The 19,575-nt window shown below is 37.5% G+C and overlaps 1 protein-coding gene across 10 annotated transcripts in view; it reads right to left on the reverse strand.

Moving 5' to 3' along the window:
• VWA8 (von Willebrand factor A domain containing 8) overlaps positions 1–19,575 on the reverse strand; it is a 344,595-nt gene that overhangs the window by 101,637 nt on the left and 223,383 nt on the right. For 9 of the 10 annotated variants that reach the window (XR_010409990.1, XM_064586051.1, XM_045869513.3 and 6 more), the window contains 8 exons: positions 18,043–18,181; positions 16,581–16,780; positions 10,323–10,433; positions 9,360–9,424; positions 8,767–8,892; positions 7,541–7,650; positions 6,748–6,902; positions 1,981–2,176 (listed from right to left, as the gene is read on the reverse strand). Coding sequence is in view for 9 of the 10 variants with exons in the window: in XM_064586051.1 (XP_064442121.1) it covers positions 1,981–2,176; positions 6,748–6,902; positions 7,541–7,650; positions 8,767–8,892; positions 9,360–9,424; positions 10,323–10,433; positions 16,581–16,780; positions 18,043–18,181 (1,102 nt within the window). In the remaining variant the exon portion in view is untranslated. The remainder of the gene's footprint in view (positions 1–1,980; positions 2,177–6,747; positions 6,903–7,540; positions 7,651–8,766; positions 8,893–9,359; positions 9,425–10,322; positions 10,434–16,580; positions 16,781–18,042; positions 18,182–19,575) is intronic. The other variant, XM_064586049.1, reaches the window with a different exon arrangement.

A 19,575-nucleotide genomic window follows, 5' to 3' on the forward strand; every position in this document is an offset into this window, starting at 1 on the left:
GGTTATACCAAGTACTGGCAAGGAGGCAGCAGAACTAGAACTTTCCTTCATTGCTAATAGGAAGGCAAAAGGTATTGTCACTTTGTAAAACAGTTTGGCAGTTCTATCATATAACGTAAAAATGCCATTCCAATGTATTTACCCCAGTGAAGCAGAGACTTATGTTCACTTAAAGATTTGTGCACAAGAGTTCACAATAGCCTTATTCATTATTGTCAAAAAGTGGAAATGATTCAACTGTCCATCAACTTGTGAATGAACAGACGAAGTGTGCACAATCACACAAGAGACGACTACTTGGCAATAAAATGAACTACTGGCACAGACAACAATATTAATGATTCTCAAAGACACGATATTAGGTGAAAGAAACCACTTGGAAGAACATATACTGTATGATGCCATTTATATGAACATTCTGGAAAAGGCAGATCCGTAAGGCCAGAAATCAGTTCGGTCAGGGGACAGGGAGTAGGTGGAAAGGCTGACCACAAAGTAGCATGGGGAGATGGAACTGTTCTCTGTCAGTTATGGTGATGGTTACACAACTGTATGTGTTTGTCAAACTCACTGAACTATATACAAACTGAACTATATATAAACTGAACCTTAATAAGAACAAAGGCATACTTTAAAAATATCACTCTGTCTGATGCATGGAGAATGGGTAGGATGGGGAAAGAGTGGAAGAGGAAACGTCAGGAGGCTGTTGCAATATTCTAGTGCAATATGGCGGTGATTTGGATGTTGGTAATAGAACTCTAGTCAAGTGGGTAGAATCAAAATATATTGGTGAGGTTGTATCAAAAGGACACGGTAATTTATGATGGGATTAGATAGAGAGGATGAGGGAGAAGAAGTATCAAGGTAGACTCCTGGGTGCACTGAATTCTAGTACAGAATTTCTTGTATTTCCTGGGATGGTGTCATGCCCCTGTACCTTTCACACAGGGTTCCCCCTTCCTGAAACAATTCCTTCATTTGATTCACTCCCATTCATCTTTTCAAGGGTCAGCTCATAATCACCAGTCTGGACTGTAAGCTTCTCCTTTTGTAGACACCGTGTGAATATTCCTGTCATAGCACTGTACTGAGACTGTCACTTTATTCACCTGCTTCTTCTACCTTAAGAAACATTTTGAGGAAATGGTGATTTCTTTGGAAGGAACTAATTCTAAATATCATCATATAACCAGGACTTGTCAACCCAGTAATAGAGTATAATACATTTAGCATTATATTTATTAAGTCCACAGTGATAATGACGAATGTAAACACAAGACAACATTTACTACCACTATGATGCAAATAACAAACAGTGGCTCAACGAGCAAACATTTTCATAATTATCCATTATGGTGAAAGCCCATGTGGTTCAGCAAGAATAGCCCTAGGCTTGGGATTGGAAGACCTGGTGCACATCTGGGCTCTGCTGGCCACTGGTGGGGTGGCCCTTGGCATGCCATCTTACCTCCCTTTGTCAGCCTCCCTGCATACAAGTTCAAGAGTACACTGATGACAGAATGGGGATTTGAATATTAAATAAAGGTATACAAGGAAAAGTGATCGGCACAGGCCCTGGCCTATGTTTTGCAGTAATAAATATAAGATGACCCTGAGAGCACTGCTGAGGGGATCAGTCTGCATGAGTCTCTGGCCTTTCATCATAGCTGGCCCCATTTTCTGTGCCTGATGGTCTAATAATTTTTAAAAGTCTATTTGAAAACATCTTCTAAGTAAAGTTACTGTGTAGATTGTAAGGCAAAGGAAGAAGAGTTTTAACAGCAGTGCCTTCCACCACACACTGCGAGAAACTGAGTGAAAACTTTCTGAGCACACACAGAGGTCTTTTTAGCTACTAGACCCTGGTAGAATTATTCACATTTATACATATGGAATGATAACGATAAATTAAATATCCTTACCCAAAGCAAACTACTTTTACTACCTCAGCAAATTAGGAATTGGTAAATTTCTTACCTTTTGGGTAGACATCTTTTAGAGGGACTTCTCCCGGGGGCAGAATCCTGACTATCTGATTAGTATCTAAAAGAGTCACACAATTGCTCTGTTTTGGAGTTTCACTTTTCTTCTTTCCTCCATAGAATGTTCTGTCAGTGACACTTGGTTTATGCAAGGATGATGGCCTTCTCCAAGAATAGACTTCACTGGGTGACTGAAAGAAAGAAAAGATTAAAGTACTGAATATAGGGGTGCCTGGCTCAGTCAGTAAAGCATCTGACACTTGATCTCAGCTCAGGTCTTGATCTCAGGGTTGTGAGATCAAGCCCCATGCTGGGCTCCATGCTTGGCATGGAGCCTACTTAAAAAAAAAAAAAAAAGTACTGAAATATAGTTGACCCTTGAACAACATGGGTTTGAACCGTGCAGGTCCACTTATATGCGGATTTTTTACAGTTCAGTAAGTGTGTTTTCTCTTCCTTATGATTTTAATGACATTTTCTTTTCTCCAGCTTACTTTATTGTACATATATAATGTTTATAACATGCAAAATGTGTGGTAATAGACTGTTTATGTTACCAGTAAGGCTGCCAGTCAACTGTAGGCTATTAGTAGTTAAGTTTTGGGGAGTCAAAAGTTATTCATGGAGTTTTGACTGTGTGAAGGGGGTCAGTGTCCCTAACCCCCATGTTGTTCAAGAGCCAACTGTACTATAAACTACATTCACCACACCCGGTACAATGCAGCCCTTTAAGCGGATACCAGTGGTAAACTTGTATTTCCAAGTATAAGAAAATCAAATTACTTCTTAACCTTTTTGAATTTGGTATAGGAAATAGCTGCTTCACCAACAATCATATTTTTCAGGCAAATGTGAAATATACAACATATTTTTTACGTTGAAATGAATTGTAACTAAAGAGAGGGAATATAACAATATAGTCAGTTTAAAAATAAAATAAATCTCTACTACATCTACTCTGTGGCATTACCAGCATTCTGAAGTACCTGAGTGTGCCTTTCCATTCATATTTCCTTCTGTCTGCCCTAGATGTTTAGAACTCTTCTGGAATTTTGTATATTTTTTCCCTCTTGCTTTACTTAAAATTTTTATCATATATGCATTTATCCTTCCCTACCCCAAGATCATAAATATTCTCCTATATATTCTCTAAACGTTTTAAAGTTTTGTCTTTCACATTTAAGTCCTTAACCCATTTGGGATTTATTTTTGTGAATGGCATGAGGCAGAGATTCATATTCATCCTTTTTCACATGGATAGCTAATTGTCCAAATACCGTCAAATACCAAACAGCACTATCAACATTGCTATTATAAAATACAGTTCTGAATATGCATGCATCTGTTGCTGGGCACTTCATTCCACTCTCTTATTTATTTTTCTACTCCTACGTGCATACCATTGTCTTAGTTACTGAAGCTTTATAATAAGCCTTGAAATTTAGTAGGGCAAGTTATCTCTGCCTCTATTTGGTTCTTCTTCAGGAACATCTTGATTATTGTTTGTCTTTGCTCTTTCATAAAATTGTATGAGAGTTGGATTTGCTCTGCACCCTTGTCAGTATTTGATATTGTCAGTATTTTTTAATGTTAGCCATGTAGTAGTGTCTTATCGTGATTTTAATTTGCATTTCCCAAATGACTAATGATGTTGAACATCTTTTCATGTACTTAATCTCTGTATCCTCTTAAATCATCTGTTCAAGTCTTTTGCCTTTTTTTTCACATTTACCTCATTATTTCTGTATCTATCTAAATATATTGAAAACTGTGAGTTCACACAAATAGATTCAATTCCAATGCAATGACTATAGGATTCATTCTAGTGTTCCTTTCTCTATCTGTAACTCCCTTCTCCAACAGTGAGAAACTAGACTTCATTATCTTTAATATATTTACTTTCTTGCTCAGTTCCACTGAATGTGATTCATATCCCATCCCACTACTAACTTTCCCTCGCAAGCAAATGCCTTCCTTACTCTGCTTGGTCCTAATAGTCCACGCTGGGCTACGCTCATGAATGGACGCCCTCCTCACCTTACTTGGGCTCCTAAATCCTACACCAGGCTACCTCTACCTCCTCAGGGGCACCTCCAGGCATTGTGCCTGGAGTTCGTTACTATCACTGGTGATTACACCCTTCCCCATCTGGGATGTCCTCACCTGCTCAGCCTCTGACCTCTGACACCTCACACTGAGCCACTGTTTGCCCATTTTCTATATTGGATGATTTGTTTTCTTGCTCTTGAGTTTTAAGAAATCTTTGTATGTTCTAGATACAAGTCCTTTGTTGGAAATATGATTTGCCAATATTTTTTCCCAGCCATATCTTTTCATTCTCTTAACAGTGTCTTTTATAGAGCTGAAGTTTTAAATTTTGATGAAATTCAATTTATCAAAAATTTTGTTATGGATCATATCTGAGATGCTCAGTAGAGTGTTTAATAGAAGTGATGATGGTGAGTATCTTGTCTTATTCTTGATATTAAAAGGAATGCTTTTAATGTTTCACTACTGAGGATGATATTTGCTCTAGGTTTTTATGGCTATTTGGCATTAGGTTAAGGAAGTGATAATAAGTTAATAATAATTTAGGTGCCTCGGATAATGCTATAAAAAGTTGATAGGTGACATATCCCTTTATTGATAGCTTTATGAAGAGTCAAAAGAAATTCACACAAAAGCAGAAAGGCACTGTGGTACACGGGAAAGGATACAGGTTTGAGGGTAAGTCATCCTTGACCTCAAATCCCAGCTCCTTTACTCATAATTTTTGTGGCCTAGGGGATACATCTTTCTCCGTTTCTGTTTCTTCATCTATAAAACCTTATAAAATTGTTTTAAAAATTGTCATGTATGAAAGGGTTTAGAATAGTGCAATGCCTGATTTTTGTATTAGGGTCTAAAAAATACAATTTTATCATAGAATGTTGAAAGGCTGCCTAACTGACCCTAGTCTTTCATTTAACAAATATTCACTAACACCTCCTATGTGTTGGTTACCATACTAAGTAGGGGGATAGAACTTTTTTTTTTTTAAGATTTTATTTATTTATTTGACAGAGAGAGAGACAGCGAGAGAGGGAACACAAGCAGGGGGAGTGGGAGAGGGAGAAGCAGGCTCCCCACCGAGCAGGGAGCCCAATGTGGGGCTTGATTTTAGGACCCTGGGATCATGACCTGAGCCGAAGGCAGACGCTTAATGACTGAGCCACCCAGGCGCCCCAGGGGGATAGAACTTTTAATTTAACAAGGTCACTAGTCCTACCAGCTATGAAGGATTTCTATAGGGTTAATACAAAGTGTCTTATACTCAGTGCCAAATACTTTTACTTTCTAACCCTTTTTTACAGTAACATTATATTTCTATACTAATTTCTTCAATCAGAAGATCAGTATTTTAAATGATTCCACCTTCAGAAATATAGCTCTAGTATTTTCCCTACTGATGGCAGCAATTATTGAGAAAGCATATTAAACACAACTCTCATTTAGTCAAGGCTGCTGTAGATACTGTATTCCAACAACATGTTTCATTTTCAGTTATATAATACCATAGCAAATGCTTTTTACTTGATAATTAGGAAGACATATGGCAAAATCCTAAGCCACATATTATACACTGGGTTTTGGATTTCAGATGTCTTATACCCTGAAATAGTCACCATTCATTAATTACATTAAAAATCTGAGATTATGTGAGATTGGCATACCATCAAGCAGAGCCCATATTTTTATCTTTAAATGATTCTATTAAAAAATAAAAGCTACAAAGGAAATTATGAAAATTAAATGTTAAATCAAAACACATGGAGCTACATCTAAGGTTATTAGATGGCATCTTAGACTTAAATAACCTTTATATTTAATTTTCCCCCCTTTCCATTAGGAGAAGATGGTGCCTCATTTCACCCGAATTCAATTACAAATAGCCTCCTCTTTACAGATAACAGTACACAACAGCAGAAGGGATCACTTAAGAGCAAATTAAGTTGAAACTATCACCATAATCTGGATGCTGCAAAGATATGATAAATCAGAGCAAAACTCAATGGAAAGTGAATTGATGTTCATGAGTGTTGAAAACATTTAATCTACAGGAATGAGACCCCCCCTTCTAGAACTTTAAAAAATTCTAGAAGACGTGTTATTTTGTTAGTCTCAAACGTTTCTCTTGACAGATTACATAAGCACACATTAAGACATGATGTAAAATTACAGTCAGTAGGTTAAACATTTCACTGTGTCACAGGGACTCATACGGGAAAATACTGGTTTCCCCTTATTAAATTACATAATTACATTACCCTTTATTTTATTTTTTATTTTTATTTTTTTTCATTACCCTTTAAATGTTAGTTTTAAAAAAGCAATGAAACTCTATAGGTAGAATGCATTTTCTTTTTTTAAAAAATATTTTATTTATTTATTTGACAGAGAGAGACACAGTGAGAGAGGGAAAACAAGCAGGGGGAGTGGGAGAGGGAGAAGCAGGCTTCCTGCGGAGCAGGGAGCCTGATGCGAGGCTCTATCCCAGGGCCCCGGGCTCATGACCTGAGCCGAAGGCAGACGCTTCACGACTGAGCCACCCAGGCGCCCCTAGAATGCATTTTCTAATGACTGATTTGGAATATAGACTTGATCTGAAATGTTTACCAGAATATCATTACATTTTTAACTAACCCTCAAATAGCCTTACAGATTATAGGCTAAACTGGAAGAAGAAATATTTATTCAATAATTGAGAAAAACTGGTGCTTACCACGAGATCTGGGAAGCCAATAACAACTGTAGCATAACTATTCTCATCTGAGAGAATTCGGTTAGGAGAGGCAATCTTTTGTCCGACAGCTGAACTTAGATTTTCAGATGATAGTTGATCACTTGAAATTGTATGAGGTATGCTGAGATCTGCTTCTGAGGTGTCAGAGAAACATTAGATACCATATGCCCCTAAAATGCTCCAGGAATTAATTTTTGCAAGATTTCATTCTTGCCAACTCAAACAGAAAAGCACAAGTTAAAAAAGAGAAAACACTTTAAATTATATTCATGGCCTTTTGTTTGAGAAAAGTCAGTGTTTACAATCAAGGCATCTTCTCTAAGTGAATGCAAGTATTTACTGAATTCAAAATTTGATTAGCAATACCTATTATCATTAATAGCACCCTGCAGGAAAGACATGAAACTGATCCAACCCAGTGCTGGTAATGGTATGTTTTAGTTTTTTTTCTAAGTACTATTCACTCCCCCCAAAATGGTGATGAATTAAGTAGAAATCCTGAGGGGCTGTGTAAAAAAAAGAAAAGATGCTACCCTAAAAGACTAATGGACTTGGAACCTAAATGTATAGAAAAATTCTGATTTCTCAGTTCAAAAAATTCAAAGACAGAACTGAAAAGATTGTACATTCTTATTTACTAATTCTAATGTAGTTACTAAGTTCTCTCTTTTGGTATAAATTTAACATATGTTGATGTTATTGTTCTTAAATGATTCTAGAGGACTGTAAGCACATACCATACAGCCATAAGCACAAAGAACAGGGAATTTACCTTGTGTAACTCCAAATCCTGTGCTAGGGGGCTCCTCTTTCAACATGTACAACTGGCAAACCCCACTATCCTCAGATGCAATGTGTGCAGGCTTACTTAAAAGATATCTCCTGTAAACAAACAAAACATCTATGTGAAAAGCTTTTCTTCTTTAATAATTGTGAGTCCAGACTATGAAAAATCAGAATTCCACCCCCCCCACACACTCCAAAGCCTTGTTTTTATATTCTGAGTATAATTTGCAATTTCAGAGTTACATCATGAATTAACAAATAACTTCTCAACACTGTCTAGAGGGAGTAATGCAAAATAACAATGCAGTAATAAATAGGAACTAAAATCCAACACTTCCTGTATGAGGACGGGCTGGGGGAAAAAAAAAGCAACCCTAATGCGACACACCCCCATTATCATGGAACCTGCTACTGATATGACTGTTTGATCAGCCAGCAAGTTAAGTGGGAATCTGGCCTCTTATTTGTGACTAGCTGAGGGACAGAAGCCCTCACCACTGTAATCCCCTTGATCTACCTATTTTTAAGATTTCTAAAATAGGCATGTATAAATAGCCAGAAATCTTTTGCAGAAGGATACTTCTGCTTGTCACCCTAGGGGCAGAAAGAGTCTGTATTTAGCCAGTGGAGGTAATGTGTGAGGGAGGGGACTCAAAATTTAGTGTGCACCCTATTTATGCCAAGTGCATATAATGTCCCTTTCATCAAGAAGTATACAATCCAATGGGGGGAGCTACACAAACATGAACATGACTAAGTAAGAGCAACCAAGATAAAACGAAGAAGAAACTCCTAAGGGGTGAATTCTGTGAAGCTCCAAAAAGGCAACAGCTCTAGGACAGAGACCCTCTGAAGAGAGGATAAATCAAAAATCTATTTTGAAGTGTCTCTAGTTGGCAAGAATACTGTGAATTCTCAATATACTAATAGGAAAAAAAAATCCAAAGAAATATGGATCATACGTAAAAGTCATTATGTTTTTACTGTTAATTTCAATGTCATTCTCTGAAACACTTTCATAATTACTCTGCGAAGCAATATTTAATTTATTTTAGTTTTCCCCCTCCCTTTCTTCTTTCACCTACAGAGATGCCAAATTCAGAAACTGTTAAAAGACGGACGTTGGAAGTCAGAACAGTAAGGATGCTGGATAACTGATAAACATGGTTGAGCTATGGTATACTCCGTGAGATGCTATGTAGATCTACCCACTGGTTTGTTTTGTCCTCCACCAGAAGCCACTTGTCCTCTGCTACAAGAAAAACTGTCTTGAGGTTGATGGGAAGTGAGATGGTGTGAGTTCGCCCTTCTAGAACATCCAGCACAGTCAGGCTGTTCCTGAAAGAGGAGAAGAAAACTATCTGAAAGGAAATGGTGAGGATAATGGTTGAGTAATGACGGCACAGTCATTTCATGATCTATCATGCAATGCTAAGAAGAAGGTGTTCAAGACTAAATAATAACAAAGAAAAATGGCAATTGAGACAACGGGGATGGGGAGGCAGAGGGAGAGCGAGTATCTTAAGCACCCAGCACAGAGCAGGACACGGGGCTCATCTCATGACCCAGAGTTCATGACCTGAGCCGAAATCAAGAGTTGGAAGTTTAAGCCACCCAGGCACCCCAAGTTCTATCTGTTCTTAGGTCTGTTTTTAAATGTTCTACAATGTGGGAAGAGTTACTTTTATAATAAAACATTTGCAATTTGGTTACACTGGTTTTAAAATAAGAAAAATATAATTAAACGAGGAAAGAGTGGACAAAATAAGGATCCCAGTTTAAATCTTCTATAACAAAGAGCTCACCCATTTTCTTTGTAGAATACTAGCCAGTTTTTGTGCGAAAATTCTTTACACATTTTATAAGTTTCCTAAAGACAAAACAAAACAAAATATTCACATTAAATGTGTGAGATGCAGTCATGTCTCTTCGGCTCCTTTCCCTTAAATAAAGTTCTTTGACATATAAAACATGTAATTCTCTGAGAAGCGACCTCTTTACTTAAGACTCTTATGGTAATGTGGATCAAAATATATTTCAAAATTTATTTCATCTTTAGGATAAAAATTTTAAAAATAATGCCAAATACTGGTTAGAAATAAACCTGCTATCTGGTGATTAACTGTGGAATTTATATTATGACATAAACATACAGGAAACACTGTTTTTTGTAGATTTGGATACATTTATGGCATTTAAATTATCTGTTTTTTTTTTTTTTCATGGTCTTTTAAGACTTAAGTATGCTCTTCTGCAGGGCAAAAAGTCTTGCTTTTTCTGAATGGCAGAATAAATTCTCTTGGATTGGCCTAGAACTTATTTACTAGTTTAATTTAGTTAATGTATTCAAATGTTTATTTATCTAGTAGGTGCAATCAGGTGTCAAGCTCATCAGTTTATTACATAAATCCAAAACGTAAACACATAACTTGAAAACAGTTCAGTGACTACATGGTCAGGAACTTGTCATGACTATCATGCTCAAAAAGCTCATGATGTTCTATTATTATTATAGTTCAGTCCTGACAAGTCTTCATGTGAGTATGATGTCTACAAACAAAAAGTTACTGGTTACTTAATTATAAGTGTACCTATGTCTATTTGTATGACATGAACATCTACAAGTGCACAATAAGAGAATTCTCTTGTGCAGTGTAGTAGTAAACCAAAGGCATGGAGAGGGATGGGCATGCATGCATCTTTAAGGTAGAAAGCTCCAGAAATCAGAAATCCTTGGCAATTTGCTGGACACGTTGGGTGTTCCTTACTGTTTCCTCCTTGTTCCACCAGGAAGGTTTCTTAGATGGACCCTCTTCTGAAGGGAGGATGAGACGTCGAAGGGCTTGGCCAGTGGTATCTAACAATAGGATGACATTACTCTGGAAATAAAGAGAAGAGTAAAAAGCTCAAGATTTGTTTTTTTTTCCTTTTTTCTTTCTTTCTTTCTTTTTTTTTTTTAAGCAGCAGCCTCTTGGCAACCTGGGAATAAAGGATACAGTGGTAAACCAAAGGGAAGATGACAATATTGAAAGACTTAAGAGACAGCATAAAGACACTAAATGGTTATCCTTAATATAGAATATAAAGTACTAGATGGTTATAGGAAGATATTTCCAATTATGTAATGCAGAATGTATTCTCTTTGAAGACTTTATCTTAAAACCATCTCCTTCTAAATACAGGCTACTTTAACCATGATTCTGTTTTATTATGTACTTGAGGAAATTAAGAGGATCAATATTTTTTAAAGTCCAGTTACTTTTATTAAAACTACACTTATAAAGAATATTTTGTTGAAAACTGTCTTACGTTGTGCATATTAAATCTCACCTATGTTTTTCACAAATCCAGGTTTACTTCAGAAGATATGTACATGATAAAAAGACGGGTTAGCAAGAAAAGATCAAGGATCCTAAGAACCTAGTTCTAGAATGAATGTTTCTTCATTTTAAAATTCACTAACCTTGAAGATCTCACAGTTGGTGCTGCAAAAATGTTCAAACGAGAGGTTTCTCCAGCAGTATTAATCACAGTTTTGCAAATGAAGTAATAATCTCTCAGTAATTAGCATTTTTTTAAGAAAAAAATTTTTAAATAAACCTTAAGCATTAAAATCAATGAACAGAGACAAATGAATAAGAACTTAAAATTGAGAAAGCCAGAAAAGGTGAAATATTTTATTTTATTATTTATTATCATTTTTTAAAGATTTTATTTTATTTATTTGAGACAGAGAGAACATGAAGGGGGGCAGAAGGGGAACCAGACTCCCCTCTGAGTAGGGAGCCCAACATGGGGCTGGATCCCAGGACCCTGGGATCATGACCTGAGCCGAAGGCAGACGCTTAACCAAAAGGTGCCCTATAAGATGAAATACTTTAAAGAGATGCAATGAACTTGGCTTTCTATGTTTGAAGATTAGACAAAAAGGTGTGCAAAAAGGGCACCTATAAGTTGTCAGGCCTCATTGTTATGCAATTGTCTTCTTGTTTTTGTTTTAAATTTGAGGCTCCTCCAGTTATCCTAACCCCTATGAACTTTTCATTTCAAAAACTTTCTTTGGGGAAAATGAAGTCATAAGGCACCCAAAGAAGTAATATATAGTTTGCAAAATATAGGAAACAAATAAGAAATGTCTGTTTGCTTGTCTTTAATATTTACTGAGCAGCTTATGTTTAAAGCACAAAGGAGAACACAATGATGAATTAACCATGACCCTTGCCCTGTCTTACGTAGTCCAGTTGGAAATAAAAAGAAATGCAAAAAAAGACTGATGATTCATCTGCAAATCTGGGACCTCATCGTGTGGTTTCACGTTTATTTGACTAGCTAATTGTATTGAAGTGCTCAAGCATCAAAGTCATATTTGTACCACATAGATTCCTTCTCTCCAAATCTCGGCTGTATTAAAAAATCCTACTAAGCATGTCGACAGAGCCTAAACTTCTCTGCAAACACCACTCTTCAAGTGCATCATTGGTATAATATGCAATTCTCCTTTCAGAATGTGTGTTAAGGATATTCTTTATAAAATCATCATTTCCTATGAGAAGTATTATTTCTAGCCTCTGAAAGTTTGAAAATGATGGCAATATCTTAAAAGTTTTACTTAAGAACATGTATTAAGTTAAAAATTTACAGTCTCCATCTAGAGTAAATCTTTTCTAGCAAGTATTTTTTAAAGGAGAAAATCTTTCTCGTATGATAAGTCTGAACATTAACACGAATTCTTAGCACTTTAGCAATTTGGGATAATATTAACTCTTCTAAGCAAAACAAAGTCCTAAAAATAATGTTTGATTCCAAAACATGATTAAGCAGAAGAATAAGCAGATGATTAAACAGATACGATTAAGCAGAAAAAATAAGTTAGTACGGTTTTGCATTTTTCTTCCTTTTTAGGGTCTGATACTTATATGTTCATTATTTGGCATAAGTGGACTGAAAAACTGTATCTTTCTAAGTAAGTGACAGAAAACATATATATTTCCAGCCATGGTTGTATTTAGACTGTTTTAGAAGCAATTGGCAACATGAAGGAGTTCTGTTTCTCCATCCTTTTAGATGCTAATGGTTTCCTTCTGTAAATGACTAATAATATATTCTGTCTGAGTTTAAAAATAGAATTTTGCATCACATCTGAGTACATGTAACTGTGGCTTTGGGGCTCCTTTAAGGGGGCAGGGAGAAGAAGCAAGTGAGCAATTTTATTATGTTTGTATCTGACTGGGAGAAAAGTAACCTCTGGATGACCTCAATGTCCTAAAGTCTGAAATTCTAAACTTTGTACAGATGAAATAAGTAATCTCATGGCAGGGGAGGGGGAGGGGAGGAGGGTCTTTATTTTTAGGCATGGCAAAGTTTCCCTTTCCTCACTTAAGATTTTATTTTAGCAAGGAAGTTGAGCAACTTTTTTAGCCAGGGAAATGCATCCATAGCAAAGCTTTATAAAGACAAGGCCCAGAGGAATTAATGGGAGTACTTCTCTACGATATTTTAGCTCTGCTTTCAGGGAGGGCAGAATGGGGAAAAAGGAATTGAGGACAGTGCACTCATTTGCTAGTTGATTAAAATTATTTACCATTTGTTAAATTTTACAGACGCATGCTGTTCATTTAGAATCAAAGAGGTCTTAGCCTCCTAACAGGGCCATAATATAAAATAGGCAGCTAAGATACTATCTCTGGGAAAAGAAGAGGCAATTCAGAGTCCAGTGCAAGTACTCCTATAAGCTGTGCATGCTTGCTCAGGGGTGCTGAGATAGTTTTCTAGAAAACGGTTCAGACTGTGGTCAAAGGGCCAAGTCAGGTGGTAGAATGCAAGAATGCCAGGAGGCCAAGGGCTGCTATGGAAGTTAGGTACCTCTTTGCACTCAACAGAGTATTAATCAGCGATGTTGCCAAATAATTGGATCTTTTGAGAAAATATAATACTTGCTAGGAACCTAAAAATCTAGTACTTTCAAAGAATTGGTATATGTAGATTTGACAGTTAATTTGACAGCTGGAAATTGGGCAGGACTGTTTGAATAAATACTCCAAATTTAGATTTTTATTGAAATGCGACTGGCTTACTGAATTAAAAATCACCAAGATATCATGTGCTTTTTATGACAGACTCTTCTCCTTGTGGAATTCAATTCAATGGCATTGATATTTTATTAGAAACCTATAAAGTAAAACCCTTATTCCATGTGAAAATTTAAAAAAAAGTGAAAATCAGAAAAAAATTTAACTCAGAATTTATGATAATTTATGCAAGGCCTAAAGTTAAAGTTGACTTACTGACTCAGTGAAACACTGACATGTTATTTATGCAATATTTCCTCTTGATTAGACATGGTCTAAAAATATTGTTTCTTGGTAACTCTTTGCTTTCCTGGTGACTTTAAATACTTATAAATAACAACACTGCATTTCTTTAATATCTTCCTATTGTGAATACTTTTTAATTATTCAGATTATTCTTTTCTCCAAGTAGCTGCTGTGAGTGAAATGGTGGATGAAGATTAATTCTGGTGTGGCCAATCCAATTTGGTTTGAATCTCAGTTTTACCATGTATCTACTGGGCAGGTTATCTAAACTCTCTGAGCCTCCATTTCTCCCATTTAAATAAGGTTAAGGGCAGCCTCAATGTGCTACTGGAAGAATAACATGAAACAATGTATGTCATCTTTTATTTGGCACATTGCCAGCATTTAATAATTGATCCTTCTCCTTGAGAGGCTCATCACTTGCTTTCTGGGATACCACACTCCCTGGTCTGTCCACCTACTTCGCTGGCCACTCATCTTTAGTCCCCTTGGCTGATTTTCCCTGTATCTCCTTGATTTCTTAATATTTCATTGCCCCAGAGCTTGGACTTCTCTACCCACACTCACTCCCTTGGTGACCTCTTTCAGTCTCATGGTTTTCAATAACATTTTTCTGCCAAGTACCCCCAAATTTATATTTCCTGTTCTGATCTCTCCACTGAACTCTAGGCTCATCTACTTGGATGTCTAACAGGCATCTCAGATTTAATCAGATGTCTAATCCCTCACAAATCAGTTCCTCATCTCAGCCGATGGCGACTCTATCCCTTCAGTTGCTCAGGCCCTAAACCTTGAAGTTGCCCTTATTAACTATACCCTCTTTCACCCCATGCATTTGATCTGTCAGGAAATCCTGTTGGTTCTACCTTCAATATATATCCAGAATCCATCATTATTGACAATCTTCATTCTCTAAACTGCAATGATCTCTTGCTGGATCACTGCAAACATTTCTTAACTAGTCTCCTTCTTTCTGCCTCAGCACCTACAGACTATTCACTGCGGAGGAGCCAGAGAAATTCTTAAAAATATAAGTCAGGTCATGCTACTCTTCTGCTTAAAACACTCTTAACACTTTCTTCTTCCACCCATAGGCAGGGCCCAGGACATTACAATGGTCAATGAGGCTCTGCACAATCTGCTTCTCCATCCCTTGCACCATGCCCCTTCCCCAACCAGCTGAGCAACCTCTGTGACCTCCACCCTCCCTATACTTTCCCCCTCACTCAATCTTCCCCACCACACTTCTTTAAAGATGGAACAAAAGCATGCTCCAGCCTCTGGGCCTTTGAACTTACAATTCCCTTTGCCTAGAACTCTCTTATTTTAGATATCTTTTCTCCCCCTCACTTCCCTAAAGTCTTTGCTTAAGTATCCCCTCCTCATTTAGGCAATCCCTGCCTATCCACCCTATTTTAAATGGCAATCTTCCGCCAGCCTTCTCTTTTACTCTCCCTTGCTTCTCATCTTCTAACTTGAGATATAATTTAATGATTTCTTTTGCTTATTGTCTACCTCCCTGCACCAGAATGTAAGCTTTTCAGGACAAAGATTTTTGTGTTTTGTTTGCTGCAGCATCTCCAGGAATAGGCACATGATATGTATTTGCAGAATGAATAATATGCTCAGTATTGTGGATACTAGGTGGATAATAAATATGCAAAAACATTACACTTCCTTCTATTGGTATAGTACAGAGTAACTTAGACCTTTAGAATTCTCACTAATTGCAACACAGCCTGCTTTTTGATCTCTACCTTCTGTTTGGAATTATTTTAAGCTTGACTCTAAGCATCTGTACGACCTTGAGCATCATTACATACCAAAGGATCTCAGTGTAGTCTTGCAGTGAACTGAAGGTTTACGTCCTCCCAAATATCGTATGTTGAAATCCTAAGCCCTGATGTAGTAGGAGGTGGGGCCTATGGGAGGTGAGGAGGTCAGGAGGGTGGAGTCTTCATGCATGAGGTTAGTGCCCTCATCCATGAGACACCGAGGAGATGCCCTGCTCTTTCTGCCAAGTGAGGTTATGAAGACACAGCGGTTTAGGAAGTGGATTCTCACCAGACACCAGATCCAGATCTGCTGGTCCTTGATCTTGTTCTTCCCAGCCTCCAGACGGTGAGGAATACATTTCTGTGGTTTGTAAGCTACCTAGTCTATGCTCTTTGTCTGACAGTAGCCCGAACAGACCAAGACAAGTCCATTCACTATATTTATATGGCTATCTCTACATGAAGAAGGTCATTCAGGTTTCAGATAAAATGTCATCATCCAAGAGGAGCACTCTTTAATACTGTTCACTCTTCCACCTCCTCCTACCCCATCCCTATCACTCCCTAGGACATTACCTTGTTTCGACACAGCACTTAATCACTACCCGAGATGGGTGCATTTATTTGTTGGCTTCCTTTGTTGTTTATCTCCCCAAAGAGAATGGAAGCTTCACAACAAAGAATTATCTGGCCTCAAATGTCATTAGTGCTGAGGTTGAGAAACCCTAACTTACAGGCTTCCAGAATCACAGGTCATGTTGAAGTCTCTGCAGAGAGGAAGATATTAGCCTACCTTTGTGGTACTGACAAAACACAACTCTGATCCCTCCTCCATCTTTACGAAAGCAGTATTTTTACTTACAGGTTGCAAGTCACTCTTGCCTTTTCCTTCACATAGCTCATTGTTGGCATAACTAAGCAGCCTGGGATGCCTTACCTGCTGCTCATGGAGAATCACTTGACCCTTGAGGGGATTTCCCAGTGATGCCACTGTCACAAATGGGTGCCAAACTCTACTGGCCATTCTTGGGAAGACGTCAGAAAAGTCCGCCAAGTAGCCACTTTTCCCAGTCATGTTCATAAAGTATAAGGTGATGGGATTGCATGCAACTACATAGAGGGTATTTTCCTCATTTTCTGTAATGACAAAAAGGTGTTAATTTTGTGGTCTGCATGAGATTTTCTGACTGGTCAAGAGGTCCGGTGAAATCTGAATCAGGAGACAGAGTGCACAGTTGGAACTCAGCGGATGACTTGTAGATGGACTGATTAGGAGATAGACATATATAGAAATTAACTGATTCTAAGCTTTTCTCTCACAAACACAGAAGAGGTAAAAAAGCAAAGAAAAAACAACAAAAACTCTAGTCTGCATATGCGGACAATACTGAAAGAGAGAGTTAAATGATAGGAAGGGCAGCATCTGGGTTTTGTTTTTAAGGGCTAATTCTGACTGACAGCAGCTGCCTGGAAGGTTGTTTTGAAACGGCAAAGGCCAGGACAAGGTTTCACCAGAAAAGCGTCCTGATTAGCCAAGCCTCTCGTAGGCGTGGGCCGAGGATCACGCATACTTATTTCCTATCCTGAAAGATGCCACAAGGGCCAAAGTTCAAACTTTATCCGCAAAATCCATATTTATTCTCTACTAGTGAATGTAAAACACCTTCACAAGAGCACCAGTCTGTTACCAAAAAGCTCTGTATATTTTAAAGCACATACTTTTATTCAACAAAGCTGATTTTAGAAATAAACAATATTCATAGAAGTTATATGAGCAAAAAACTTGCTTCTGTCTTTTCGCCTCAACGATCCCCATCTTAGGGAAGTGACTTTCTCCCTTTCCTCTGTCATCACCTCTGTTTAACAGGATCTTAGTAACTGCCATCAATTGAAAACTTCTGCCAAAACGTACCCAAGGGCACAATGCATGAATCAGTATATAATGGCAACAGTCCAGAAATGTAGATGCCAAAAATTCACATCCTTTATTTGCCATTCTTTACAATAAGTTTAATGATTGCAAATTACTCCAGCCCTGCTTTCGTAGTTCATGTAATCATCAAACTGGAATCCCAGCCCCCAAATCCAATGTTTCTCTTTTTCTTTTCCCCTTCTATTTTTAGCATACACCTGGGTGTGTTTAACTTTGTGCTACAACTGTAATGAGAAACAGACATATGCATACAAACTTAGCAGGGCCTATGTGGATTCCACAAAAGTATTTTGTTAGGTTGTTATAGGAAATTAGTTCTAAATTACATACAATTACTATCCAATCCAAAAATGACACAGTTACTGAGTCTATCATAGACTTCTTGATGTTTAGAGGTTCTTTTAATCCCTCTTTTTAAAAAAAAATCAGTGCAGGAATGAAAAATCAAAAGAATAAATTGACATACCGTGTGATGTAGCAATGTCACAGATTAAGTTAATTTCATCCAATGGTAACTTCCAGGAGGCACATTCTTCAGTAAAGGTTTGGGATCTTTCTTCATATCTTTCTATTGGATACTCCTGTATGTTTATAAGGGCTGGACCCTATAATAAAGTAGTTATCTGGGTTAAGGAATTTAGGTAGTTACCAAAATGTAGGAAGGCTAAAGTTCTTTGAAAATATAGAGTGTAAATTTAAATACGCAACATCATGAATTACCTCGTCTAATTTTATTGACTGACATGGTACCTATAACAATAATACCACACACTTGCATTTATAAATGCTTTCATTTGTGCTATCTTATTTAATTTCTCACTTTCTTTTCTGTTTACTCACAAAATATACCAGATGTAAAATCCCATAGGTTTCTCATTACTTCATTCCTTCCTAAGCCAAGAGCAAGTTTTGAACTGCAAGTATTAGGACCCAGGGCTGTCCAAACCAGGAGAATAATCAGTAAATGTATGAATCAGGGCCTGATACAGTTCCATTGTAAAGAATGATTATTATATCATTATATAGAAAGTATGGCCTGAACCTGGGTCTTTGAAATAAAATATATATAAAAAAAGTGACATTTGAAATAAAAAAAAAATAACCACTGATAACCACTACCATTATTTACAAAAGGCGGACTATAACATAGGTAGTGAATATTACTCAATATAAACAGAAGGAGAGGAATTAATTTAATAATGTTATTGATATTAGGGCTGGGTCCTTCGAGATGCGAACTATATAGAACTATATAGATGTAACCACACTTTCAATATCCGCATGCCGTACAGTCCTTAATTAATTAAAAATGTCTGGGTTAGACAGTGACTCTTGTAGCATCCCTGCCACCCTCGACCCCGCCCCTTTCTATCTGGTCCCTATCTCAGGAGCCGGAAGTCTAAAAACTACGTTCCTCATACTCCCATGCAGTAAGGGTTCCGGACATGATTTAGGTTCTGCCAATGAAATGCACTTGCATGGTCCACAGGTTAAACCTGACCCACTGCCTGCTTTTGTAAATAACATTTTATGAGAACACAGCCACGCTTCCCTGCTAACATACTGTCTACAGCTTCTTTTGTGCGACCCCAGCAAATGGAATAGCAGCAGCAGAATCTGCATGGCCGAAAACAGTTACTATCTGGCTCTTTACAGAAAAAGTTTGCTGATCCTGCTTGGCTATGTAGCTGCCAGCAACAGGGGTGGTGGTAGAAGCAGAAGCACTGATCTTGAGACTGAAAATCCAGTGGTGGCCCTTTGACTTCTGTTTCTTCTGTCCTTTCTGGTGATTTTATAAGCATCCAATTCCCCACAGTAAGTCCCTTTCTGCTTGAAATACCTAAAGGAGTTTCTGTTGCAACTAATGATTGATACTCTTTCCCTTTGCCTTTTTACACGGAAACAAGTATCGTGGAGTCAGTGTCCTAGGATAACACACAACATACCTGACTCTAACTCAGGTTAGCTCTTAGGAATTCTATTAGCCACTAGCAATGAT

Source organism: Mirounga angustirostris, unplaced genomic scaffold (genome assembly GCF_029215605.1).
Source record: "Mirounga angustirostris isolate CCGP_5_RB_7025 unplaced genomic scaffold, mMirAng1.0.hap1 SCAF_3, whole genome shotgun sequence".
NCBI lineage: Eukaryota > Metazoa > Chordata > Mammalia > Carnivora > Phocidae > Mirounga > Mirounga angustirostris.